Source organism: Myotis brandtii, unplaced genomic scaffold, assembly GCF_000412655.1.
Source record: "Myotis brandtii unplaced genomic scaffold, ASM41265v1 scaffold416, whole genome shotgun sequence".
Classification (NCBI taxonomy): domain Eukaryota; kingdom Metazoa; phylum Chordata; class Mammalia; order Chiroptera; family Vespertilionidae; genus Myotis; species Myotis brandtii.
In genome coordinates this window covers 2364514-2392171 of record NW_005365989.1, presented here as the reverse complement: position 1 = coordinate 2392171, position 27658 = coordinate 2364514, and the positions used below count along the sequence as shown (strand labels likewise).

General features: G+C 44.3%; 1 protein-coding gene across 4 annotated transcripts in view; it reads left to right on the top strand.

Annotated features, from left to right (window-relative positions):
- ATP8B1 (ATPase, aminophospholipid transporter, class I, type 8B, member 1) overlaps positions 1-27658 on the top strand; it is a 116377-nt gene that overhangs the window by 45546 nt on the left and 43173 nt on the right. For all 4 annotated transcript variants that reach the window (XM_014545640.1, XM_014545639.1, XM_014545638.1 and 1 more), the window contains exons 2-11: positions 9661-9863; positions 18631-18728; positions 20274-20387; positions 22421-22519; positions 22635-22696; positions 24704-24776; positions 24880-24950; positions 26695-26777; positions 26893-27051; positions 27222-27310. In XM_014545640.1, coding sequence (XP_014401126.1) covers positions 9683-9863; positions 18631-18728; positions 20274-20387; positions 22421-22519; positions 22635-22696; positions 24704-24776; positions 24880-24950; positions 26695-26777; positions 26893-27051; positions 27222-27310 — 1029 coding nt within the window. In that variant the 5' untranslated portion in view covers positions 9661-9682. The remainder of the gene's footprint in view (positions 1-9660; positions 9864-18630; positions 18729-20273; positions 20388-22420; positions 22520-22634; positions 22697-24703; positions 24777-24879; positions 24951-26694; positions 26778-26892; positions 27052-27221; positions 27311-27658) is intronic.

The window sequence follows — 27658 nt, the reverse complement described above, 5'->3', positions numbered from 1 at the left end:
TTTTCATCAGTCTGCCTTTCTTTGATTGCTAGGGAAAGTAATCTTTCCCATATGTGTCCATGGTTTCCATTTATGCATCACATCTGCCCCTCCTACTACCCATTTATTCCAACCAGCCGCTGCTATTGAATCTGAATGGGGCATATAAGTGGTCACTCTGTAGGTTGAAAATTTCCAGGTTCATGTTCAGGTCTGGAGAACTATGCTGATTCCTGTGTTTTCCTGTAGTGTCATCTGCGTTAAATGCATCTAGCAATGCCTTGGTTACTCTTCAAACATTAAAATTAATTCAATTTGAATAGTTTTACCTTGGAGGTTCTGCTTCTAGGCAGCTGTCCCTTGTAAAACCCCTATGATTTTATATTATTTAAGCATGAATAAAATTTATAAGCCTAATCAGGGAGGCAGGAGTGATGAAGTAAAAATGGAGCCATAGTCCCTAACAAGTAAGCAGGAAGCTTGAATGTGAAAATAACAATGCTTTTCTCCTGGTAACTTTCAGTGTTTCTTATAAAAAAAATAATTGTGGATTGAGGCTGAGTCTCCAAAATAAACATCTGGGGAATTCTGGCATTATTATCCTATGGGAACCAGTTCCAGTCTTTTGTTTACTTCTTTTCTTAGTTTTCCAGACAAAAGAATGGCAGCTCCACCCGGTCTTCATTTTAAACACATTTTCCTGGTTGCCACCACCCCAACTCAGGCCTGTGTTCCTTCTTGCTGCAGCTGCGCCCACTGAGTGTTGTTGCTGGCCCCGCTGCAGAGCTGCTAGGTTCTATCGATGACACAACGATGACTGGGAGACTCTCAGTGTCCACTGTGACCTCTGGGCGGTCTCCCTGGCTGGCTCTCACCTTCCTGGCCTCCCGCACGCCCTCCTCTATCAGGTTCATCTTCCTGAAGCACCTTTCGGATCATATTGCTTTCCTTGCAGACGCCTTCAGTGGTTCCTCCGGCTGCTGGAACAAAGCCTTGCCAAGGCCTCGTGGACCAGGGAAAGTGACTCCTGTCAGCCTCCACCAGCTCGTGTACCCATAAATCTCAGCTGGGCGGGTGACTCGTACCCTCCTGCTCCTGTGTCTTGTCTGAAAAGCTCTCTCTCATCCCCTCTGAATTCTTGCTCACACCTGTGACTGCTGTATTACCCAGCTCAAAACACCTAGGAAATGATTATTGACTTATGTACACTCTATCGTGATAGAAATTGGGAAGCATTTACGATTTGGGCACTCATAGGAGGGACCTGTCTGTAGATTACAAAGGTAACTTTATTTTGCTTGTCAGTTTCTCCATTTCCTTTGCTTATGTTTTTCTTGTGACTAATGGGGCTTTAAGTTGGTATGGAGAGGGGACAGCAGTTGACACTAGCAGTTGTGAAGCAGGCCCTGATGCCCCCTGGACAGAGCTTGAGTTCTAGGCTGAATCCAGATGCGTTCACTGTGCCACATCTGGACAGACTCAGCTCTGCGTGAGGTGCCCGCATCCAATCCCAAACAATCTTGGGGCTTACCCCTTCCCTGTTCCCATTGGTAACATGGCCATCATAGTGCTTGGCCACACATCTCAGAATAATTCCATGATAATTGTGTGAGATGATGCGTGTGAAAAATACTTAGAGAACTGTTAAGGGCTGCCTGACATTGACGGGAAATATCATCAGCATTAGTGGGATGTGATGGGGAGCCCACAGCAGAGGTGGACCACATTACCCAGAAATCCTTTCAGTTTAACAGGAAGGTCCAAGTTTGAGACTCCCCTGTGCCTTCCAGTGGTAACCATGGAGGCTGTGAGAAGTGAAATGGTGGTCAGTCTTCTCTGTGGCTGAGGGTTCCGGGGTGGACTTTCGGAGGAACAGAGGATGGAGCTGTGGACCCAGCGGAGCCTTTTCTGTCATGAGTAAAGGTCTGGGCTTAGTTCACGTTAGTTATCCCAGGCTTCTAAGTTTCCTAGGCTTCAGCTTGGGAGGAAATAAAATATATAACCCTCTTTGTCCTGGGAACAGTAATCACGTTGTTTCTATAACAGTATAAAGTTTAAATTTAATCTAGATCCTAGATATGTTTTATTACTATTGCTTCATGAGATTCTTTGTCTAATTACAACTGTCATCAGGCTTGTCAGATTATGTTCTCAAGAGTATTGGGCAGATTCCAAACAGGGTGTGGCATGTGTCCGGGTAACAGGTTCCCGCTGCTTCTTAGATGGGGCTGTTCTTTAGAATATCTTAGAAACAATAGTGGCCATAGAATTATTATTACCATGGAGTTATTATTATTTATGATTAATGATATGTGTATTAGTTATCTGTTGCTACATAACGAGTTACTTCAAAACATGGCAGCTGAAAACGACCCACTTTTGTTATCTCATAGTTTCTGTGGATCAGGAATCTGAGCACTGCTTAATTGGGTTCTCTGCTTCAGGGTCTCTCCCAAGGTTACAATTAAGGTGTCACCCCAGGCTGGGGTCTCATCTGAAGGCTGGAGTGAGGAAGGGCCCATGTGGTTGGTGGCAAAATTCATTTCCTTTTTTTCTTTAAAAAATATTTACTTTTTCCCAGTTTTATTGAGATATAATATATAATTATAAAAGCATAATATGCTAATTAGACTGGACAGTCAAACGACTGGACATCATTCTGGAAGCCACGGCGGCGGGGGCCAAGGCAGAGGTGGTTGGGGGCGATCAGGAAGGCAGGCGAGTGGTTAGGGGAGATCAGGCAGGCAAGCGAGTGGTTAGGGGCGATCAGGCAGGCAGGCGAGCAGTTAGGGGCAATCAGGCAGGCAGGCGAGTGGTTAGGGGTGATCAGGCAGGCAGGCCAGTGGTTAGGGGCAATCAGGCAGACAGGCAGAGTGGTTAGGGGCGATCAGGCAGGTAGGCGAGTGGTTAGGGGTGATCAGGCAGACAGGTGAGTGGTTAGGGGTGATCAGGCAGGCAGGCAGAGTAGTTCGGGGCGATCAGGCAGACAAGCAGTTAGGAGCCAGTGGTCCCAGATTGAGAGAGGGATGTCCGACTGCTGGTTTAGACCCGATCCCTAAACCGGCAGTCGGACATCCCCCAAGGGGTCCTGGATTGAGAGAGGGTGCAGGCCAGGCTCAGGGACCTCCTCCTCTGCACAAATTTCATGCACCAGGCCTCTAGTCTATATGTAAAAGCCTACTATGCAAAGTGTCCCCTCAGGAGTTCGACCAACCGGAAGTTCGATTGCTTGCTATGACATGGAATGACCACCAGGGGTGGCACGGAACGAAGGAAGGCCCTGGCCAGTGGCCGACAACCGCTAGGGACCCTACCCATGCATGAATTTCGTGCACTGAGCCTCTAGTCCAGTGGTTCTCAACCTTCTGGCCCTTTAAATACAGTTCCTCATGTTGTGACCCAAACATAACATTATTTTCGTTGCTATTTCATAACTGTAATGTTGCTACTGTTATGAATCGTAATGTAAATATCTGATATGCAGGATGGTCTTAGGAGACCCCTGTGAAAGGGTCATTCGACTGCCAAAGGGGTCGCAACCCACAGGTTGAGAACCGCTGCTCTAGTCAATATATAAATGTGTATTAGTTTAAGGTGTACAACATAATGATTTGACATCTGTATAAAGTGCAAAATGATCACTATAAGTTTAGTTAACATTCATCACCTCACATAGTTACACATTTTTTTCTTGTGAGAACTTTTAAGATCGACTCTCTTAGCAACTTTCAAATGTACAATACAGCATTGCCAGCTATGGTCACCATGCTGTATATGTACAAAGTTCATTTCCTTGAGAGTTGTTGGGCTGAAGAAAATCAGTTCCTTGCTGCCTCTTGGCTGGATGCTCACTCTGTTTCTTGCCATATAAGTCTCTCCATAGAGCAGCTGCATTCTCAGAGTCAAGAAGGGGAGAGAGCTGGCTGCAAAGAAGGGAGTTACAGCCTCCCGTAACCTAATCATGGAGGAGACATCCCCTCTTCTGTTGGATAAAAGCCAGGCATTATGTCCAGCCCCATCTCGTGGGGAGGGGTTACACAGAAAGAGGTGGGATCAGGGGAGGTGTCTTAAATTCTGCCTACTAGAGTTGTAACTTATTATATTTAGTATAGAGCATATGATAAAAAAGCATGCAGAGTCTAGAAAATATAAAAATATACAAATTTATTATATCATGTGTGTTATATATTTGTATTATCTTTAATAATAATAAGCAAATGAAAGGAAGAAAAACACATTCCAGCCCTAGCTAGTTTGGCTCAGTGGATAGAGCGTAGGCCTGTGGACTGAAGGGTCCCGGGTTGGATTCTGATCAAGGGCACATGCCTGGGTTGTGGGCTCGATACCCAGTAGAGGGGCGCATGCAGGAGGCAGCCAATCAATTATTCTCTCTCATCACTGATGTTTCTGTCTCTCCCTCTTCCTTCCTCTCTGAAATCAATAAAAATATGTCTTTTTTAAAAAAGAAAAACACATTTCAGAAATATCCTTTCTTGTTGAGGACTTTAAAAGCTGTTAAAAAAAAAAAAAGATGACAAAGAACGAACAAAAATGAATACTGTGAATCTTACTTGGGTCTCCCTGGACACAAATCAAGTTACACAACAAAGATATCATTGATCAGGGACTCCTGGCCTCTCCCAGCCCAAGTTCTTGTTGTTGCTGTGTATGCACACAGATCATATCCAAAAAACTCAACTATTTTTGTCCCCATTTTCCCTTTATTGGAATCTGGAAACCTGTGTTAGCAATGAAAGTTTGAGCTTTCATTCCTTCTAACTTCAGAGTTTTATTGCAAAGGCAGAAAGTTTATTCCTTTTGCCTGGATTCCCTTTTTCTCTCTCCTTCAGCACCTTCTCCCCCCACAAAGGGGACAGAGGATTTCATAGCCAAGTATTTGAAGATGACAAATGATGGATGTTAGGGGTTCAAGTTTGGAAATCCTGCTGTTTACCCCTCCTGTCATCTGGGGTTCATGACCAAGAGGGCTGAATACTATAGGAGGCAGGATGGGAAACAAGGCACTGCTGTATTAAATGCTGGAAAAACCCCTAATCGAGCTCTGGTGTAAATAAGGCCTTGTGGTTCCTATTCATCCCTCTCTTTCTTCCCCCACCCCAGACTCGTTTTAGAAAGCCTATAGAAAGGTCTAGAGTCCACTAACCAGACAGCTGCGTGGTTGGGGACAGAACAGAGAAGGGAGGGACACTGGAGTTAGTACTAGAAGGCAGACCCCCTCCTGGGGTGTTGCCCACATGGAGATGTCAGGTGGAAATAGCCCACACAGCAGCCTGAACAGGTGATAGAGTAACATGACCCCCCTTAGTGCTGCAAGCTCAGGGCCCTCCCTTAGGGAGGAGCAGGTGAGGGGTGGACGGGAGGGGCTGAAAAGTGTTGTCTGCCTTGGGGGATAGAGTTTGAGTCTTGTCTTGAAAATCTATGTCTTTCATGAGCACTGAGAAGGAGGGGTGGGAACCAGCCTGCAGAGAATGGCAGGGCTCTGGTGGCCTCCTGGAAGGTCATCGCAGGAAATCCAGTTAAGAGTCCACTTGTAGTGTTTTAGGAGAGAGAGGATGTTTGTCTGCATTAGGGTGGTGGCTGTGGAAATAGAAGGGCACAGATCGGAGGTGTGTGTTTGGGGAGAAGTGACTATGCCTCATAGCTGTCACGCATTGTTCATTTATCTGTACTCTTCCATAGCCTAGAAGTCTCTAGGGCAAGCATGTCAAACTCGCAGCCCATGGGCCGCATGCCTCTTTGATTTGGCCCGTGTTAGCCTTTGAGTTTGACATGCTTGCTCTAAGGCAGCAGTTCTCAACCTGTGGGTTGCGACCCCTGTGGCAGTCGAATGACCCTTTTTACAGGGGTCTCCTAAGACCATCCTGCATATCAGATATTTACATTACGATTCATAACAGTAGCAACATTACAGTTATGAAGTAGCAACGAAAATCATTTTATGGTTGGGTCACAACATGAGGAACTGTATTTAAAGGGCCAGAAGGTTGAGAACCACTGCTAAGGGGTCTGTTCCCAGGGCCTAGTGTAGTAGCCTGTGCCAAGCAGGGGCTTAAAGGAGGCTGAGTAAACACACAGGTATCTGCAGTGTGCTGCAGTGGTGGTGAGAATGTTACCGTTTCCAAAGCCATGGTATACACAGTGCCTGCCTTGTAGGGATCATGGTTTGGACCTGGAAAGCTTTGGCTAGGGTTTCAAAGAAATTATTTCTTCCTTATTTTTCTTTCATTGCCCTAAAGTGACATGGCTACAGTAGCCCCACGTGCGGCTGTGTCTGGACTGCACACACATGCAGACATCAGAGAACTTCCCACGCAGCTTTGAGCTCCCTGCTGTGCTTACCAGGTCGCCTGCACAGATCTGGCCTGCGTGTGTGTGTGTGTGCTCGGGTGGGGAGCTGGTTGGTTATGCAAGGCCTTGCTTACTTTGGAGTACATACTTGTGGTTGTCAAATCCATTCTTTTTGTGTGTTTGTCTCCTCCCCCTACCTCAAGGACTGGACTCAGTCTTAATATGAGAAATAAGCATGGAGATGCTTAGAAGTGACGATATGTTCGCTTACAAAATGCTTCTATAGAATGCACTTAATGCCACTGACCTGTGCACTTAACAATGGTTTAAATGGTAAATTTTATGTTGTGTATGTTTTACTACAATAAAAAATGTTTGTATAAGGTGCTTTCAGACTTTACGATATTTCATATGCCCCTATAATGGAGAGGTTATCCTGACCCTGCTATTTACCAGCTGAGCCTCAGTCTACTTATCTGTAAGATGGGATGATAATATCTACCTCCCAGGTTAGTCGTGCTTGACATAGTAGGTGCTTAGTAAGTGGTAACCACTTTATTATTTGTGTTCTAAAAGACTTCTGGTATAAGATTTGCCTCTCAGAGTTTGGGAATTTTAAAAAGAGACTGTATTAAATTTAAATATTAGCTAAAGCATTGATGCCACTATATTACGAAACCACCAAAAGGCCAATTAAACGCTTGTGAAGTCCCAAGAAATATCCATTTACAAATCCACAGTTGGGAAAGGCGGAAAATGTTTCACTCTGCAATTAAGAGGTTTTATAGCTGAATATGTCTGTGCTTAAGTAGACTCATATTTTATAACTAGAGGCCCAGTGCACAAATTCGTGCACGGGTGGGGTCCCTCGGGGTGGCCTGCGAGGATCTGGCTGAAACCTGCAATCCAACACCACCTGCCACTCCTGCCTGCTGCTCCCGCTCATCCCGGCCCCACTGCACTTGCCGCAGGCTCAGACCCAGTCAGTCCCAATTGGGAGAGGCTCGCACTGCAGCAGCAGCACTCACCCATGAGCCGTGCACCTGGTGCCCATCCTGTGCCAGCCTGGGATCCAGATCCAACCCGCTGACGTTGTCAAGAGCCACCTGGTGGCCACTTTTATATTGTTTCTTCCTTGCTTATGTCTAGGGAGGGAAGCAACCATGGTCCGCGAGGCCGGCTGACTTCCAGGAGGCTGGCAGTGCTGCTGGGATTGTGCCGGTGGCACCGGTCTGGCGGTGCCTGGCCCATTCTCCAGAGATTGGACCTGCAGGACTACTGAGGGAGGGACTGGCTGCCGTGGGCTGGTGGGCTGCTGGGACAGGTTGGTCAGCTGATCGGTGCTCCCACTGTGGGAGCACACTGACCACCAGGGGACAGCTCCTGCATTGAGTGTCTACCCCCTGGTGGTCAGTGTGCGTTATAGTGACTGGTCAACCGGTCAGTCACTTAGGCTTTTATATAGATAGATAGCCTAATATTTTAACCCCCAGTGATGGGCAGGTGCATTTTAGTGATCTTCAGAGATGGAAAAGCCTAAAGGGATAGATCCCCATATGGTCCCATTTATTATTGTAAATAGCTTTTTTGATAATTATGGGAATAATTGTTAACAATAACAATGGCTAACATTTGAGTACTTACAGTAGGCTAAACCCTGAATCAAGCACTTCATGCATCATCTCACTTAAAATCACGCATGCCAGTTGTTGGAAATTCAGAAAATGAGTAAATGTGTGTGTGAATGACTGGGACTGTGCTGTACATAGGGATTGTAACTCACTTTTCAACTTCATGTGTTTGGACGTTTGCAATGTCATTAAAAACTCTTGTGATCACTATCTAAATAACTAGTTTAGATCTGTCCCCATAGTATGAAAAGGCCACAATTTACCATTTTAAATAACACTGGACAAAAGCCTCATAAATATTTGAACAGTTCCTGGATGTACACTTGGGGCTATAAAAATGTACATGTCCAAGAGGCTAGATTTGGTATAAAGCCATGCAGTCAGCTGAATAGTTCCACACGAGGCAACTAACACCCCATTAAAATATATAACAAATTGCAACGTAAAAGTAGAATATAGACAATCTCTCTTTGGGAAGCAGATGATTTTGCTGCAAATTTTTAATAATTATCATGCAAGTTATTCAACCTCACAGAATTTAGGCTTTCTCCTCTGTTGAGTAGGAATAGCAATAATACCTTCACCAAGGTGTATGGGAAGTTTCAAAGGTCAGTGTCTATAATGCATGTAGGCAGGGCCTGGTGTGCTGGTAACACTAAATAAATGTGAGGTGCTATTGACAATACTGAGTACATAGCAGTGTAATGCTTATGTAAATATTGCCCGGCTGTATGTCTGTCCTGAAGTATTTGTGTCAATATTTTCCTAATATAAATGTAACTAAGGTTGTCTTTGTTACTTGTGGACGGTCATTTTATACAGTGGCATATACACAAATACAAAATCGAGATACAGGCAGTGGGTGGTGGCAGTTAGGAAAATTGGCTAGGGAGTGCTCCCAGGAAGTCGTTAGCAGACTTTGAGGACTTAAGCTTGTATTGAATGTATCGGAGTAAAGACTCAAAATATTAGTGTTAGCAGAAACCAGATATCTTAGGGCAATGGATTTTAAATTTTGTGAGCAATACACAGTACAAAATTCAATTCCATGAAGACTCACGATGCAAATAAATGTGTATGTGCATTTTTTGTAAAACTGTCTCGCCAGCAGTACTAATTCTTACTGTGTGTGCTGTACTCTGAGATTTTAGAATCGGTTTCACTTTCTTTTAATGTTGGTTATGAACCAGTTAAGTTGATTTTGCTGGGTAAAGACCCACAATTTGAAATACAACCTTTTTTTTTTTTAATATACTCTGTTGACTTTTTACAGAGAGAAAGGGTGAGGGATAGAGAGGTAGAAACATCGATGAGAGAGAAACATCAATTAGCTGCCTCCTGCACACCCCCTACTGGGGATGTGCCCACAACCAAGGTACATGCCCTTGACCCAAATTGAACCTGGGACCCTTCAGTCCGCAGGCCGACGCTCTATCCACTGAGCCAAACCAGTTAGGGTTTGAAATACAACCTTAAAGTTTGTCTATCCTTCCTCTTAAAAAAAAAAAAATTGCAGTTCCATTTTTTTGTTGTTAATTCTCACCCAAGCATTTCACCAATAATGAATGGTTTGGTTCTTATTTGCATAAGAATTTGAACTTTGGGGCCATTATTCAGATGTATTTATATGTTAGTCAGATACTAGTCTGTTAAAAGGCATTGTAACCAGAGGTAGACAGAATTCTACCAGAAACTGGGCACGGGTCATAATTCACTCTGGTTTCCCTTTCTCTTAAACCAGGTAGTTCCAGTTTGCCAGCAGAATGAGTACAGAAAGAGACTCAGAAACGACATTTGAGGAGGATTCTCAGCCCAATGATGAAGTGGTACCGTACAGTGACGATGAAACAGAAGATGAACTTGAGGACCAGGGGCCTGAGGTTGAACCGACACAGAATCGAGTCAACAGAGAAGTGGAGGAAAGACGGGAGACATTAAAAAAAGGTAACCGCTCTGGGACTGGAGACCAGGTGCCATCCTTGTCATCCTCACATGAGCAGTGGCACTGGCTGCAAAGGACGGATGGCCCGTGTTAGATGATCCAGGAGTCACCTTCCTTCTCTTATCTCAGGATGCAACTGGGAAAGTGGTTGATGGGCTTGGACAAGTGCACAGCATCCTCAGTATATAGGGCTAGTCTACCTTATCTGACATATACTGCCCAGAAACAGGAGATCTTCAGTATTCCTTCGTGTCTGTATTGTTAGAAGGGGGTTGTATGTTACTGAGCCCAGGGACCTTCGAGTTACCATACCTTCTGTTCAGTCATTAGTGACTATAAAATGGTTTTGGCTCTCTATTTCTCCAGGAAAATTTTTATGGGTCTCTGACTGCCACGTGGGGCCTGTTATACAGCAGCTTTGAGGTAGGGTCTAGAAGAGGGTTGGCAAATCTCTTCTGGTTGCGGCTTTTCTGTTTCATTTCCTGCTGGTTCTCCCTTCCAAAGCTGATCCTTTTCTCTTTGGACCCCAGATTTGCTCCAGGTTGAAACCGTTTCCTCCAGGTTCCTAGAATTCCATCTAAATGACTGTGGTTTCCTATTCACAGAAATCTCCATGAAATTGATCTGTTTCTGACTCTCCAGACACACCTCTCCACAGCCTCCATCAGAATGACCTCTGGTTTTATCTGGTTTCTCCAAAGTCTCCATCACCACCAGTCTGCCTTTCCAAGGTCTCCCAGAAGCCTGCGTCCCTCATGTCACCCCCTACCCCCTCATCTCTCCTTCCAGCGTTCTGCTGCCTGTTAAACTGGTCTTTTTTCAAAGTTTTCACCCAGAGGAAAAAGTGGCACGGCATGAAATCCCTCACACTTCTGCAGTGATTCCTCCTGGTCAGACGGTGCCTCTGCTCTTCTGTGTGGGGAGGCTCTCAGTGTGAGGGAGGGCATATGTCCACCAGGGCCCTCCCACCGCAGCTCTGAAACCTGCGGAGGCCATCAATATGTGTATATCGCTTGCCTGTTTCTCAGCTTTCCACATCAAACTTGTAGCCCGGCCGGTGTGGCTCAGTGGTTGAGTGCTGACCTATGAACCAGAAGGCCACTGTTAGATTCCTGGTCAGGGCTCCATCCCCAGTAGGGGGCATGCAGGAGCCAGCCAATTAATGATTCTCCCTCATCATTGATGTTTCTATCTCTCCCTCTCCCTTCCTCTCTGAAATCAATAAAAAAATATATTTTTTTACGTATAGTTTTTAGACTTTCTTTTGGACTTCTGGTTGATATTGAGTATTAAGCTTAAGTGCTTTCTGCCTCTAAGTAGAAGTCATGATAATTGAGCTGAATGAAAATGGAATCACTGCCAAGCTGAACAGGAATGTGGCTTCTGTCATAACAGGTCCAGGCTGGGTAGAGTTCAGATGAGGAAAGTTAGCGAGGAGTTCTAGCTGGTTGCCCAAATAGTGCACAACCTGTTTCTTCCTCATTCCTTTCCCGCTGCCCTTCTAAGTTTCATATCACAACCTCGGAATCTCTACCGTATAGAGATATCTGGTGAGCTGGCTCCGCAGGTGAAGGGTGAACTCGGCTGCTGGTGCTTGGTGTCACGCTATCAGATTTGTGGTTGAGGACACAGCAAAGGGCCTGGGATTGGGTGCCTGCAGAAATGCCAGACAAGCACGTAGTGGGTGGCAACTCTCACCCCTGGTTTTTTCCAACTCTGCCTTCACATTCTGGTGCTCCGGGCTCTTTCCTGATGGTTGAGTTGGCAGGTCTTATTTCTTGTCGATTTCTACCCACAGAATGCAGGCATTGAGGGAGTTCAGGCTTGATCTTGTCTCTTCATAGTCTTTTCCAATGGGGGCTTATATTTCTAGAAGAATTTGGTGGTTCTCATTTCTCAAAACCTCTGTTGAATAACTTTGCTTGTGACTTTTTAAAATATTATTATTCTGACACCTCTGTCTGCCCTTCCAAACACACAGAGGACATTCAGTAAGTGCTAGACGTCTTCCCCGTTCCTTTCTCCTTCTGCCTGGCATTTGCCCCCAACCAGTCTGCTTCCTCTTCTCCCCTTCTCCCCTTCTCTCCCTCCCTTCTTCCTCTGCTCCCCTCTCTCCCCCTTTCTTAACTTTGCTTCCCTCCCTATTCTCACTTGGAACACTCTCTGTTCATGATGAACAAACATACTAGCACAGAACAGTATTGGCTAGAATGTGTTCCGGGAAATACCAGTCCCACCGAATGCTCCAGGGCACCAAGATTCTGTGGTCCAGTGACCGGAAACTCAGAATTCTTTATCTTTGTCTTGGAGTTTAAGGTTGTCCATTGGCATAAAGGGATCCAGGAAGGTTGGGCTTTAAAGAAACCAGTTTAATTCTATTCAGCCACAGCTTCCTTAAATTCCTTGACGCTAGAATGCTGGGTCTTTTCGTTTGTCTGTTCTTTAGTTTACCATCCTGGTGTCACTTGGTTAGCTCTGTGGGTGACCCTATGCCAGCTGGGAACCAGCTTAGAGAGGAAGTCCTTGGGAAGAGGTAGTGGTCCGGAGGGAGCCCCTGGATGAGTACAAATCGGCCCTTTCTTCTGAGCCGGGGATGGAATGGAAAGGCTGTCTCCTGCCTCGTTGGCAGCATTGCTTTATTATTGAACTCTCCCATCGTCTCGCTCTGGCTGGCTCACAGATACACCCACAGCTTCCCGGCTACAGCAGATTCTTACCTGAATCTTGCTTTCTGCCTCGGGCCGGTGTCCTGTCTCCTGTTCTCATGGCCACGCTTCTGGAAACCCGTTGATCTACCTCCACATCCTCCTCTTCTCTCAGGTTCTCCCCTCCGTGGGCTGCCTATGGATAACACTTTCTGCAAGGTCACCAAGAACCCCAGTGCCAAGTCCAGCGAGCTTTTTATCCATCACCTATTCCCAACCTCTGTTTTCTCTGACGTGCTTGACCTTTCAACAGCCTCTCCTTCAGGAAACACAGATCTCCTTGGCAGGTGATACCCTCCTGTCCCAGCACTCCTGTTTCTCCTCTCTCTCCACCTTTCAAATGTTCACATTTCCGCTCATCCTCTGTTCTCCCTCTACAGGCCTTTCTTTGGCGAGCTAATCAATTTCATCTGCTTCAGACACCACACCCCTAAGCATGACTCAAAGACAAAACTCGTGTGATGGTGAGGGGGGAGGACCCTGGATGGAGATTGTGGCATAAAATGACGATTTCATGATGTTCACAGATTCTGAGTCAGGAGTTCAGACAGGGCACAGTGGGGGTGGCTTGTGTCTGCTCTCGGGTATCTGGGACTTCAGCTGTGAAGACTTGAACCATTGGGGTCTGGAATCATCTGGAAGCTTCTTCATTCCTATGTCTGGCCCTTGAGCTGGATAACTCAAATGCTCAACTGGGCCTTTGGAGGAAGCACCCCCAACGTCTTGGGCTTCTCCCGGCATGGCGCCGGGCTGCCATGGGAGTGTCCTAAGCGGGATCATCGTGCCAAGAGATCAAAGCAGAAGCCGGTTGTAGAATTCAGGCGGCATCATGAGTGCTACGTTCTCTTGGGTGTAAGAGAGCCACTGAGGCCAGCCCTGATTCAAGGGGAGGGACATTAGATGCTACTTCTTGATGAGGGAGTCACAAGGTCACATTGCAGGATGGGAGATACTGTTGTGGCCGCCTTTGGAAAGTGCCTTCTGCCTCAGTGGATAACAGAGACATCTGTGGGGATGAGTAATGGTGGGGGGCAGGGGGGACAGGAAAGGAGAGGGTTGTTTTGAACCTGACTACTTGATATATTTATGGGACAGCCACTTGTGTTGCTAGCTGGCAATTAGAAGTATAGGATGAACTAGTAAGAAACGAACAAGAATGGTGCAGCCTTGTACCTGGAGAGTGACAGAATTTTAAACGCTTAACCACAATGTAATAAACAGCACTGAGCTTTAGTTTCCAGAATGCAGTCCTTAGAGGAGTTGGCTGACTTTTAGGTTTTGCTGTACCCATGTAAGTCACATATTCTTAGGGAGAGGAAAGTCCAGGTAAGGACGTTAGGACAGGAGCCTTTTCCGTGAGTTCCTTCCATAAGTGCACCCACCCCCTACTCCCCATCCACACATTCTTCACATTTGCATACATTCTAAGAGGTGTGACTACTGCGTATTAGAACTGACTGATTCTGACTATACAACTTGGAACTGGAGATGATTCACACAAAAGCTTCAACATCATTCATTCATTCATTCATTCATTCATTTTAACCTAAATAATACTGTACAGGGAGTCCCCCAAGTCCTTTCTTCTTGACTGCATTGGGTTGCTCTCTGTACTTGAAAATATAAAACTGCACTTCTTTTAAAGCCTTTTCCAACTCAGAATTTTGTGTAGGGGTGAATTTTGTGTTGTGTTGCTTGACTATTTAGGATGCAATGTTCAATCATGAGGGTTTAAAGGTATCACCAAGAGCGCATCAGGCCCTAGCTGGTTTGGCTCAGTGGGTAGAGCATTGGCCTGCGGACTGGAGGGTCCCGGGCTCGATTCCAGTCAAGGGCACATGTTCGGGTTGCGGGCTCGATCCCCAGTGGGGAGCATGCACGAGGCAGCTGATCAATGATTCTCTCATCATTGATGTTTCTATCTCTATTTCCCTCTCCCTTCCTCTCTGAAATCAATAAAAAAAAATATTTTTTAAAAAAGAGAGAGAGCATCAGGACACAGGGAGGAAGTGTGCTGCCTGTGACTTCAGACTGGGTGCGGCATCAACAGAACAAGAGCAGCTGCAAACCCTGCGGAAATGCTGTCTTCAGAGAAGAATAGGAATGAAGGGTGTGGCTCTCTAGAGCATCTATGAATTCTCTTCTATCTGGAATCAGAAAACAGACTAAGCTAGCCCATTGAAATATGTGAATCCTAGGAAATCCTTGGAGCATGCTGAGGATCGATATTTTCTACTCAATCGGTTTTTAACACTTACCTAACATGTGGAAATTCCACTCTGATTACTTAATTTCTTTCTCTAATTGGCTGTAAACTGCCTGCCTATTCTTTAGCCTTAAGACACCATAGTAACTGGCAGCTTGTAAAATAAAGGGTGTGTGAGCAAGGGGGTGGGGATCTTCCTGTGCCAATGATTTGTAAGGGGGAGGGGAGACTGTGTAGAGGAGGCGAGAGGGAGGGCCTGTGAGACTGTGCCACCTCCTTCTCTGGAACTTGCTTCTGAGTAATGTCATTCATGACTGAAGCTTAGGAGAGGAGCTTTTGCTCATGGAGACCTAACATGGCTTGTGCTTTTCTTACTGCCTGCTTGGATCCTGAGTCTCTCTTCCCCCTCGTTTCTCCTTCTCTCTCCCCCTCTCTCTAACTGGGGGTGCTCAATCTTACTGGTGTATCAGAATCACATTGTGGAGCTTTTAAAACCCTATGGGTGCCTGGGCCCAGTCCCTGGAGATGCCGATAGAGTAGGTCTGGAGTGAGACAAGGGGAGAATCCATATTTTAAAATGAATTCACCAGTTTCTACCTCAAATCAGTAGAATAATGCATCTCATGCCCTACTTAGCACACTTGCTCCTCAAAGCCTAGTGGTCACCAACTAGCATCACTGGGTGCTTGTTAAATGCAGAACCTCCAGCTCCTCCCAGACCAGCCAATCAGGATCTGTTAACAGATCCCCAATGAGGGTGAGGGCCCTTTATTTCAAAAGGCAGTTGAACCCCCGAAGTCCTGCTTTGCTCAAACCCTGCAGTGTGTTGCTTAGTGACAAAGTATATTGCTGGGAGGGGCTGTCACTGTCAGGTGTGCTGGAGGCAGGAGAAAGGCTAAGGAATGCTGCTCTTGAGCAGTGGATCACAACGTCACCTGCAAATTAGGATCACCTGGGACCTTTGCTGGGCTCACCCAGACTAAACCGGAAGGGGTGGACAGGGCTTTGGGAAGTGATTTAAAAAAAACCTTGGGGATTCCATTAGGATCAAGAGCAGCTAATCCCACAGTCATGGTGCATAGGAATCCATCTGAGATCTTGTGAAAATGCCGATTCTGGTGCCCGAGGTCTGGGTGTGGCCTCAGAGTCTGTGTTTCTAACGAGATCTCAGGCGATGCAGCTTGTCCATACTTTGTACAGAAAGGGCCAGGAACAAGGAGTGAAGTTGTTTTTGTTTAGGCAACAGAGCTGAATGCTCCAAAACCACACAGTCAAGCAGGTAGACATGATAAATTCTTGACTCCAACCTCTTACCTCCTTTCCCATTTTCTCAAAAGCTGATCAGACCTTCACACTCTCCTGTAGGTGCCCACTTTGAGCCACCTCATGCTTTATCACTCGAGAAACTCAAGGCCCTACATACCCTCCCTCACTCATCCTTCTCTACCCCTCACCCCAGGGGAGAAGCCCTCCCTCTCGCCTCCTCTACACTCCCCTCCATCAGCCATTCCCTTGTCTTCCTATCTTCTAACCATCACCCCTCCTGCCTCCTTCAGTCTCCCCATCCTAAAAACACTTAATGAACTCCCCCCTTAATTTCTTATCCAGAAGAAAGTTATCAGCTGCAGGCCCCTTGGACATAACAAAAAGAAACAAGTTTGGAGCAGCCCAAGGGGCAGTAGCCACAGCCCCACCACAAAGGATCCTAGGACATACCACAAATCAAGGAAGGGGCCCTCCCCTGCTATATCAGGTTCTGGAAGTAAGAGACCCACTGTGGGTTATCCCTTTCCAAAAAGCCAACCCTACCACAAAACAGTGGTCGCCATGAGATAGAGAGGTGGGTATTATGTCTAAAGCCAGTGGAGGACACCATAGAGAGGACAGAGGGTGGCCAGGGAACTGTGTGATGTCACTACTGCAAGCTGAGTCCCCAGTCTTCAGTCAGGCAACCCCACCTCACACTCATGCTCATCAGAGCTGTATGAGGGCACTGCCCCGCCTCAGTCCTTCCTGGCTTTGGTTCCCCAAGGCTGTAGTTGAAAGTCACACCAATACCACTACCACCATCACCACTTTTCTCTCCTCTTCTTTCTCACCCCCACCCCCACCCCCAATGATGACTGAACTCATATCCCTTCAGGGGACATTCAAGAGAGGGAGAAAGGGCACATCAAGATTCATGGGCAACCAAAAGATGAAAGTCATCATCTAGACTTAGCAATTCCACTCCTAAGTAGATACCTGGGAAAAAATCTTATGAGTTCCAGGAGACAACCACAGGAATATTTATAGTGAAATAATCTGTAATAGCCAAACACCCCAATCCCATTAACAGAGATTTGATAAACTGTGGTATGTGCATATGATGGGATAGTAGGGAACAGTGGAAATGAATAGCAGTTCTTCACATGAATGAAACTCACATAATGTTGAGGGGAAAAAGCAATTCACAGAATGCACATGATATAGCTCAAAAACTGGCCTGAATAATATATTGTTTGGGGCTCTTGTTTGGTAAACGTGAATGGAAAAACAAGAGAATGAAGAGCACACATGTTGGGAATGTGGTTGGCTGAAGGGTAGAAAGGAGGAAAATGTGGGGGAGGAACACACAAGAGACTTCCACAGAGTTGAGAAATGTTCTGTTAAACAGGAAACATCTTCTGATAACTGGGGCAAAAACTACCCCCAAGGAGAATCAGGTTAGAAAGAGTTAGTGTAGGGCAGGGTTAGGGAGAAGTGTTTTAAGAGATAACCTGTTGGGTGAGAAATGTTCCCCCCAGTAACAGAGAAGCTGTGGACTTCCTTTTTAAAAAAATATTTTTATTGATTTCAGAGAGGAAGGGAAAGGGATAGAGAGACAGAAACATCAATGATGAGAGAGAACCATTGATTGGCTGCCCCCTGCACACCCCTTACTGGGGGATCGAGCCCGCAACTCGGGCCATGTGCCCTTGGCCGGAATTGAGCCTGTAACCCTTCAGTCCACAGGCTGATGCTCTATCCACTGAGCCAAACTGGCTAGGGCTGGACTTTCTGAAGTGCCCTGGAATTTAGATGTGGTGATTGAATGGTAGTGTGACATTAAGTACATAAAATGAACTTATAAAGATGACAGATACTTCAGATAGGGATAAAGCAGTGCATAACATTAACCTATGATCAGAACTCAAAAGTTTGAGTTCGTTGGTTATGCCTTTTTTCTTTGATTTATTCGTTCACTAAATAATGGGTTATAAATGTTATAAATTAGTTTTCTAGGCCTGTTATAACAGAGTACCATAAACTGGGTGGTTTAAAGATAAGTAAATGAGTTCAAAAAATAATTTAATTTAGCTGTAACCTTCTGGGGCTCTGGGATTTTTGTTTGGGTATTTAAACAAAGTTTGCTCTTTTAGAATCCTGATGTTCTATGGACAAGTTACAATATGTTCATTAGTGTGCCATAAACTGGGGAACTTCAACAGCAGAAGTTTCTTGTCTCACAAGAAGTTCAAGTCCAAAGTGTTGACAATGTTCATTCCTTCAGGGAAGAATCTGTTCCAGGCCTTTTTCCTTGGTTTCTTGGTCTTTCCCCTGTAACTTCACATCATCTTCCCTCTATGTGTATCTCTGTGTCCAAATTTACTTTTTTTTTTTTTAAGGATATTAGTCATGTTGGGTCAAAGGCCATCCTAATGACCTCACTTTAAATTGATTCCATCTGCTATGATCCTATTTCCAAATAAGGTCATATTCTGAGGTAGGGGTGGAGGGTAAGATTTTGGCAAGTGAATCTGAGAAGGACACAAATCAACCCATAACAACATGCTAATTGACTACTTCATGGATCTTTTTCTTCTTTCTTTTTTAAAGATTGTTCATGGCAAGTCAAAGCAAATGACCGAAGCTTCCATGAACAGCCTCATTTTATGAACACCAAGTTCTTTTGTATCAAGGAGAGCAAATATGCGGTAAGTTGATTTTAACTGCCTAAGTTATCTTCACTAAAAGCCAGTTTTCTCCAATGGCCAACCTGCTTGCCAGCTTCATGTGACACCTGCCTTCTAGATAACCCCTGGCCTGGGGCCATGACAGTCATTGTTAGCTCTATAGAATGTCATTGCAGTAAGTTTGGCTGCCCTGAGGCTGTCTAGGGGTGGCTTGAAACAAAACAAAATTATGTAGATTGAAAATTTCCCTATGTATTTGCAAAATTCTCTTTAACGTGTCTTATGACAGAATATACAATCATATCACAAAAGCCTTATGTTCGAAAGTAAGAAAAAATTGAAAGGAATCTTAATAACTTTTCTCTCCCTTTCCTGCCTATGATAGATTTAGAGATTTGGGAGATATTTTCACCTCAAAAAATGCTTATTACCTTTGAAATATGCTAAAGGACACCTGTGCAATGTGGGCTGAAATGTTGTCTGTTAGCTCTCTAGATCTGCTGTAAGAAAGGATCGTAAACTGGTGGTTGAAGACAACAGAAAGGCATTGTCTTACAGTTTCAGAGACCAGAGTCCCAAAGGAGGGTGTTGGCAGGGCTGGTTCCTTTGGGAGGATCTGAAGAATGGTCTGTTGCAAGCACCTGGCCAGCTTCTGGCAGCAGCTGACCGTTCTCACCATTCCTCGGCTTGTAGGAGCATCCCTCTCCTCTGTGTCTGTCTTCACATGGACTTCTCCCTTGTTCCTCTGTGTCCCAGTTCTCCTTCTTCTAAGGCAGTGGTTCTCAACCTTCCTAATGCCGCGGCCCTTTAATACAGTTCCTCATGTTGTGGTGACCCCCAATTTCATTGTTACAAATTGAACATAATTAAAGCATAGTGATTAATCACAAATACAATATGTAATTATATATGTGTTTTCCGATGGTCTTAGGCGACCCCTGTGAAAGGGTCGTTCGACCCCCAAAGGGGTCTCGGCCCACAGGTTGAGAAATGCTGTTCTAAGGCCTTCAGTATTGGATTAGGGCCCACCTTAATCCAGTATGACTCATTGTAACTTGATTATATCTGCAAAGACCCTATTTTCAAATGAGGTGACAGGCACAGGTATCAGGGGTAGGACTTGAGTTTAACTTTTGGGGCACACAGTTCAGCCCACAATGGTATCTGTTACTCTTTCTCACATAGCAGCCTCCATCTCCCCTTAAACAGAAAGTGTTCCTTCCCCTCCTGCTTTGCCGCCCATGTTGACATCTCCCTTTGTTCTGTTTTCTAAGAGGCTCTAGGGGTCAAGGATATCACGGGGCCCATTTGGTCACAGTTGGATTTGCCAGAGACTTCTGGATGAAATGTCTGCGTCTTGATACCCTCTCTGATTTAGGCTTCCAAGGAGTCATTTTGAGGCCTGATTAGAATTAGAAGCTTAAAGGAAATCTCAGTATCTTCCTTAGGGATAAATGACGTCTCTGTGTCACTGTTGGCTATAGGACTTACTGCTTTCGCAGATGTGTGTACATTGTGATAAATGTGTGGCGTGATTTAGAATGACTTTCTTCTTTTTTCCAACAGAGCAATGCAATTAAAACGTACAAGTATAACGCCTTTACCTTTCTACCAATGAATTTGTTTGAGCAGTTTAAGAGAGCAGCCAATTTCTATTTCCTGGTCCTTCTTATCTTACAGGTAATGCCCTTTGATATCTTAAAATCTGTTTTGAATTATGGTGACTCAGTAACATTTATGTTGTGGACGCATATATCTCGACTAACCTTGAAAGTTTTTATATTAACGTCAGGGCGATGCTCGTACAGGAAGATGCTTTATGCACAGAACTGGCTCCATTGGTGCTAAATGAACAGGGAAAGGGAGCAAATGGAAATGTTATTTTAATTCTGTATTTTTAAACATTCTATTTTATACTGATGAGAATGTTAAAACTGGCTTCCCTAATATGAATCCAGTTAAAATCTTCACGTTGTAAAATTATTATTTGTACCTTAAAATTAAATCTATTGTTTATGCTTCCCCTTTATTTTTTACTTAAATGCCTAATTTCCCCAAGTATATTATTGATTTCCATTCATATTTTAGTCATAAATCTCAATAAATTATTTTTGTGAAGTTGTTTTACGCTGGAAAAGGCCAATTTTTTCCTGAGTTTTAATTTTTCTTTATTGTGACCAAAAAAAAAAAACACCCTTATCTGGAGAGCATTAATTTTATCTGTTTAGGAGCTGTTATAATCACAGGAACTCTACCACTGGGAGTGTCACCCGTTAGCATCTCATATACAGGTTACAGAGGAAGGCACATCTTCTTGGTTTTATCACATTCTTTATACCAACCATGGGATCTCGAAAATAGTCTCATCTGCTGGGATTCACCCAGGAAGGTTTTGTGAGAATGGTAGCACGTGTGTCTGGGTGGGGATGGAGGATACATGGAGTGGAGAGGAAAGAGAGAGAATGGGAGAAAGAGAAACTGAGAGAGAGAAACACACAGAGAGAGAGAGAGAGAGAGAGAGAGAGAGAGAGAGAGCGCGCGAGAGAGAGAGAAAGAGAAACACACACACAGAGAAATAGATACTCATCAGATTTAGTGGAATGTAAGACCTGCTGATTCTACAGTGCAGGATGGTCACGTTATCACGAAGGACCTTTGAGAGGCTTGGAGAGATAAACTACAAATTATAAAGTACCACTGTGATGAGTGGGTGGCTTTCCTCTTACTTCCTTCTAGCAGGAAAAGGCGAGTTACACATATTGACAATAATGTGGAAAATGATCTTCGTCTCCTCCAATGGCTCCAATTTCTTTCAAGTACAGCAATCCAATGTAGGTGATAGGAACAGCCTGAGACAGCCCTTTCCTTGCACTGTTACCTCACTTGATTCTTGTGCTCTGAGTTGAATACTGTAACGTGAATCTTGCAGAGAACTGAGGCCTGGCAAGACAAAGGAACTCGCTCCAAGTCTGGTGGCCCAGAACTGGGCAGGACTTGGGTCCAGGAACTTGACTGTAAGGCCTGCCATTTTAACCAGTACATATGGCCCAGAGATCAATTAGATGATAACAAAAGATCTTCATTAAATTTTGTTTCCAATCTGTTATTCCAATGTATGCCATCTTGATGGATGACTGGCTTCCTGCAAGGCCAGCCTCTTTTTTGCCTGGACCAATAGCAATGCCACTGAAGGAAGTGCTTTCTTCTAGTGCCCCCAAAGATGCCCCATCCAGTCACTAGCTTTCAGAGCCAGCCACTACCCTCTGCCATCTGTACCTGCTTCCGAGCCCCCAGGCTCAGCCCCCAGCAGTGAAGAGCCTGCTTTATGCATTCCCTCAAAGTGAAAGGATTCCTTCCACCCACACCCCATGCTACCCTCCCAGTTAATTGGGATTTTCACACAAAAAGTGGAGCACTTCTCCTCTAGGGTCATGTTACAAAGCCTCCTTGGTGTTCAGTTAAGGTCACAATGGGAGAATTTCAGGAGCCACTGTTCTCTGGGCTCTGTTCTGGGAGGCCAGAGGGTAGAGAGAGGGCAGGTGGTAAGAGGAAGATTGGCTGGATGCGTAGATGCCTTTTCTCTGTTTTCTGCAGGATGCAGGCTTGGGTGGGTGATGATGAAGATTAGACTTCAAATTAGTAAGCTTAGAATTAGCAGTTACCTGTGTGTTTGCCTTCATGGGCACACATGTATGCCTTTTTGTCTCTTCCAGGCCATCCCTCAGATCACAACCCTGGCGTGGTACACCACCCTGGTGCCCTTGCTTTTGGTGCTGGGCATCACGGCGATAAAAGACCTGGTGGATGATGTGGTAAGGACTTCCCGTAGACTCTCCCCTCATGGCTGCAAGCTTATTTTTTAGTTTGGCATTAACACTTTACATTTTGAGATTATTAATATAACCTTTCTCCATCTCTCTTCTAAAGGCTCGCCATAAAATGGATAACGAAGTCAACAACAGGACATGTGAAGTCATTAAGGATGGCAGGTACTGTCTGTCAATGGTAACCTAGTTAGAAGGCTCTAATGTGTAAATACGTCTAGAAACATAGTTGGAGATAACCATCAGAAAAGTCTAGCGGTGTCTTCACCCTCTAAAATTTCTACAACTTTGTACTCCCTTTGTGACCTGGAGGCTCTACCCAAATTGCATTATGGGAGGTTGCCAATTGGGCTGCGTGGCTCTATGTTTACACAACTTCATCAGTCTGGAATGTGCTGCTCCCGTCTCTGCTGGGGACAAAAGATGAGATGCCCACACAAATAATTCAAATGAGATTCAGATCAGAAAGATGAAAACAAGATGTTCTGAGAGTTCAGTGAAGGAAGGAGTCGCTTTAGCTGGAAAACTGGGGATGGTGTTGGGCATCTGAGCAAAGCCCTGCTCAGCAGAAGTTAGGGAACAGCAGCAGAGATGGGGCAGGGCAACAAGGGCCTCCTAAGGGGACCCGAACATCCTAGTGGAAAAGTCCAATGGAATTGCCTCTATCCCTGCAAAGAGCTGTGGCAAGAAGGTGCTAACTTGTTTAGTTATCATTTGAGACCCATGTGCAAATTGCTAATTCACAGTTTTAGAGATATTGAAATGTAAACTAATTACAATTTTATTTATTGAAAGCCAATTTTAAAAAATCCTGGGCTTATGAATTATGTGATAAATTCTTATAAAACTGGGGAAACGAGCATGTTAGCATGTATCTAAAATGTATTTTAAATCTCTAGGTCTTTTTAATCCATAAATTCATGGAGGACAAACATAGTAATTGAATTCCTGCCTCCAAAAAGTTAAGTTTATTCATTGTGTAAGTTCATAATATCTGTTGGGAATATCTTTTTCTATATATGAAAAACCTTTCAAACAGACTATATTCTAAAACTTTTTAAATTTTTATTTGTTAGAAATTTAAATGGGTATTGCCTATGGAGTTTGTTGCTGAAGGTAGTTATCGTTTTATTTATTTTACATTTTATCAATACCCTTATTAGACTTACTGTAAAAGTGATATATACTCATTAAAAAGGTAGTTTAAACTTTAAAGTTCCATGAGGATTCCAGGTGGCCCCATGTGGGAGCCATAATATGTTGTTGTCCTGGGACCACCCAGACCTGCAGCTGAGGAGGTAATGGATAATGGAGAAGACAGGAGAGCCCTGGCCAGGTGGCTCAGTTGGTTGGAGTGTTGTCCCATGCACCAAAAGGTGGTGTGTTCAATTCCTGGTCAGGACACATACCTAGGTTATAGGTTCAATCCCCGGTAGGGGTGTATACAGGAGGCATCCAATCAATGTTTCTCTCGCACATCGATTTTTTTTCTCTCTCTCTCTCCCTCCCTCTCTCAAATATCAATAATAAAAAAAAATAGTTTCACCCTAGCCAGTTTGGCTCAGTAGATAGAGTGTTGGCCTGTGGACCAAAGGTCCCGGGTTCAATTCTGGTCAAGGGCACGTACCTTGGTTGCAGGTTCCTCCCCAGCCCGGGCCCTGGTCAGTGTGTTTCTCTCACATCGATGTTTCTGTCTTTCCCTATCTCTTCCACTCTCCCTAAAAATCAATGGAAAAATATCCTTGGGTGAGGATTAACAACAACAACAACAAAAAATAGTTTCCCTTAAAAAAAAAAAAAAAGAGAGAGAGAGAGAGGACAGGAGTGGTGGGAACACAGGACATGAGCAAAACCAAAAAAGGGTGGCATGTGTCTCCTGGCCACACATTTAAGTAGCCCCCTTTAAGCCTTAATTATATGACGGACAAGGGAAAGAAGACAATCACCACCATCACCATCATCACCATCATTGTTGCTTCCTTCAGAGGATTACATGGTTCTCATGACCACTTAATGGGGCTACGTCATGAAATGGCTGAACTTTTTGCCAAACTTTTCCTGTGATTTTCATGTTCTCCCAGAACCTTTGGCTTCCTGAAAGAATAATGCCAGGTCTCTTGCCAGTAGCTCTTTTTAAAACACCCATAACCTATCTGTATTTTTAATGTTTAGATTCAAAGTTACCAAGTGGAAGGAGATTCAAGTTGGAGATGTCATTCGTCTGAGGAAAAATGATTTTATTCCAGTAAGTGAACAAGCTCGCATCCCGTTCCTGTTCTCCCAGATCTGACTTGGCGCTCGGTCTGGTCTGGGGTCTCTTTGTCACTGGTGTGTTTGGTTTCGAACAGGCTGACATCTTACTGCTGTCCAGCTCTGAACCGAACAGCCTCTGCTATGTCGAAACGGCCGAACTGGATGGGTAAGTGGGTCTCAGGTGGGCCTGCGTTAAAGCTCCCCTTGGAAGGCTCAGTCCGCTATGTTGAAAGCCGTGCCTGGAATGGAAGCCCTGAGAGCTGGCCTGGCCTCTACCACATCCTCTCTGGCCAGCAGCGTCCCTAATCGACCAGCCTCCCTGTCTGATTCCGTTTATAAAGTGGTGCTGTCATGCCTGCCTTTTCCCACCTTTCAGGGAAGGTGAAAGGGTCAAATGCGCGCCCAGCCCTTTGTGAACTGCTGAGCAGGTTTCAGATACCTCTGAATGACGATTAATGCAATCTACTTTAGAAAAAAAGAGCAGATTGTTAAAGTCTTTGCCAGTAGATAGTTTTGAATTCTCCCTTTGTTAGTCTTGATTATTATGCTTCCACTTGAAAGAGAGTAAAGGCCTATTTTTCAGTACATTTATTGAGGGCCTACTAGGTTACATTAGATTAATGGTTTAGCTCATTTAATCTCCTCAACAACTGTCTGAGACAAGTAATATTATTACCTTGACATTACCCATGACGAAACTGAGGCCAGGAGGTGAAGTAGCCTGTCCGAGGTCACACAGTAAGTGGCAGAGTTGGGACGCCGCTGGTGTAAACCCCTTTCCTTACAGCCCAGCTGTGCATATGCCTCTTTAAGGAGAGCTGAAATTGCCGAGTAAAACCTAGATCTTCCTCTGTTCTATAAGCCAGTCAGAGGATGTTCCATCTTAACTATAAAACAGCTGTTATTCCCATGAGTGAGAATAGTGAGCGGGTAGAACATGCCAAGATTTGGGAATGGAAAGAGAGGATTATTTTTCAAAGACATGGGATCCACTTCTTTACTCTGGAAAACAATAAGTTGACAGTCTAGACCAGCGGATCTCAACCTGTGGGTCGAGACCCCTTTGGCAGTCGAACGACCCTTTCACAGGGGTCGCCTAAGACCATCCTGCATATCAGATATTTACATTACGATTAGCTGCTGAGAGTTAAACTTCAAGGATCTATGAGCTCTTAATAGTTGAATTCTTCGTGCCATTTGCATCTTCCTTTTCATAATCTCCACTCCCATAGAGTCTTTGATACACTGGATTGCCTCCTACTTCGTTCGTTCACTTTTCATTCTATTCAACAAATATTTATGGGTGGCTACTATATGTCAGGCATTCTTCTTCAGCGGTTCTCAACCTGTGGGTCGCGACCCCTTTGGGGGTCGAACGACCCTTTCACAGGGGTCGCCTAAGACCATCCTGCATATCAGATATTTACATTACGATTCATAACAGTAGCAACATTACAGTTAATGAAGTAGCAACGAAAATAATTTTATGGTTGGGTCACAACATGAGAAACTGTATTTAAAGGGCCAGAAGGTTGAGAACCACTAATCTAGACACTTTCTGTAAAAAATATGTTTTGTAGAATCACCTTAGTGTGATTAAATATTAGAAGCTAAGTTGTTAAACAGCAGTTTGATCGTTTAGGCTGGTGAAAGAGTTTAGTTAGAAGGAGGAAGGAGCATTTCTGGTGCCTCCGTCTGGTAGGAATGTTGGCAACATTTCCCAGGTCAGGAGTTTTTCTGTCCAAATCTGAAGTTCCAAGATGATCAGAAAGTTTGGAAGAAAAAAAAAAGCTAATTATTTAGCTTTTGCTTCTAGGATTGCCTAATGTTACTTTGAACAATTTTCTTTATATTCCCGTTTGAACTTTAAAATTTGTCTGTTTAATTCTTTTTTCCCCCTCTCTCTCTAGAGAAACCAATTTAAAGTTCAAAATGGCACTTGAAACCACACACCAATATCTCCAAAAAGAAAATTCATTGGCAACGTTTGATGGTTTGTGAAAACACGTCTTCCTTTGTTTTAAATTTTAGTTGCTTGATTCGGTCCCTATTCATTAAAGTTAGAAAATGTTGTGTGAGTATTTATGTGAATCATATCTCTTTTAAAGGTTTTATTGAATGCGAAGAACCCAATAACCGACTAGATAAGTTTACAGGAACACTCTTCTGGAGAAACACAAGTTTTTCTTTGGATGCTGATAAAATTTTGTTACGTGGCTGTGTAATTAGGAACACCGATTTCTGTCATGGATTGGTCATTTTTGCAGGTACTTTCGAAGTTTCTTGGGAAATTGATATGATAGGTACTTTCAAGATTTAAAGGAGGGGATTGCTCTTCTGTTCTTTCTCCATGGAAACCAAAGGAAGAGTAATTTTATCCACAGGCCAGTGCATTGATTTTTCCAATTATTGATCATATTGAATTTTCCATTTCTAGGTGCCGACACTAAAATAATGAAGAATAGTGGAAAAACCAGATTTAAAAGAACTAAAATTGATTACTTGATGAACTACATGGTTTATACGGTATTTATTTTCTTTTTCTGTGGATGAGAGGCTAGATTGCTGTCTTGTGTTCTAAGTTTGTTGTATGTTTTTCTAATACAAAGAAAGCCTACCTCTGTAGGCCAGGTGGAAAGGGCATGAGTCACTTCAAGGTTGGAGTGGGGAGAGAGGCTTCCCTCACTTTTTCTCAGAAAGGCCACATTCTAAACCAGGGGGCTAGATAAGTTAGTGGGTCTGGGCTCCTGAAGTCAAGGTAGGGTTGACTTCACGGTTAGTTTCCCATAAGGGTAGTTCTGTTAAAAGCAAACTTTTTTCCAACATACACTGTATAAGTCCAAATATAAGGCAAGCCTAAATCTAAGGTGTGTT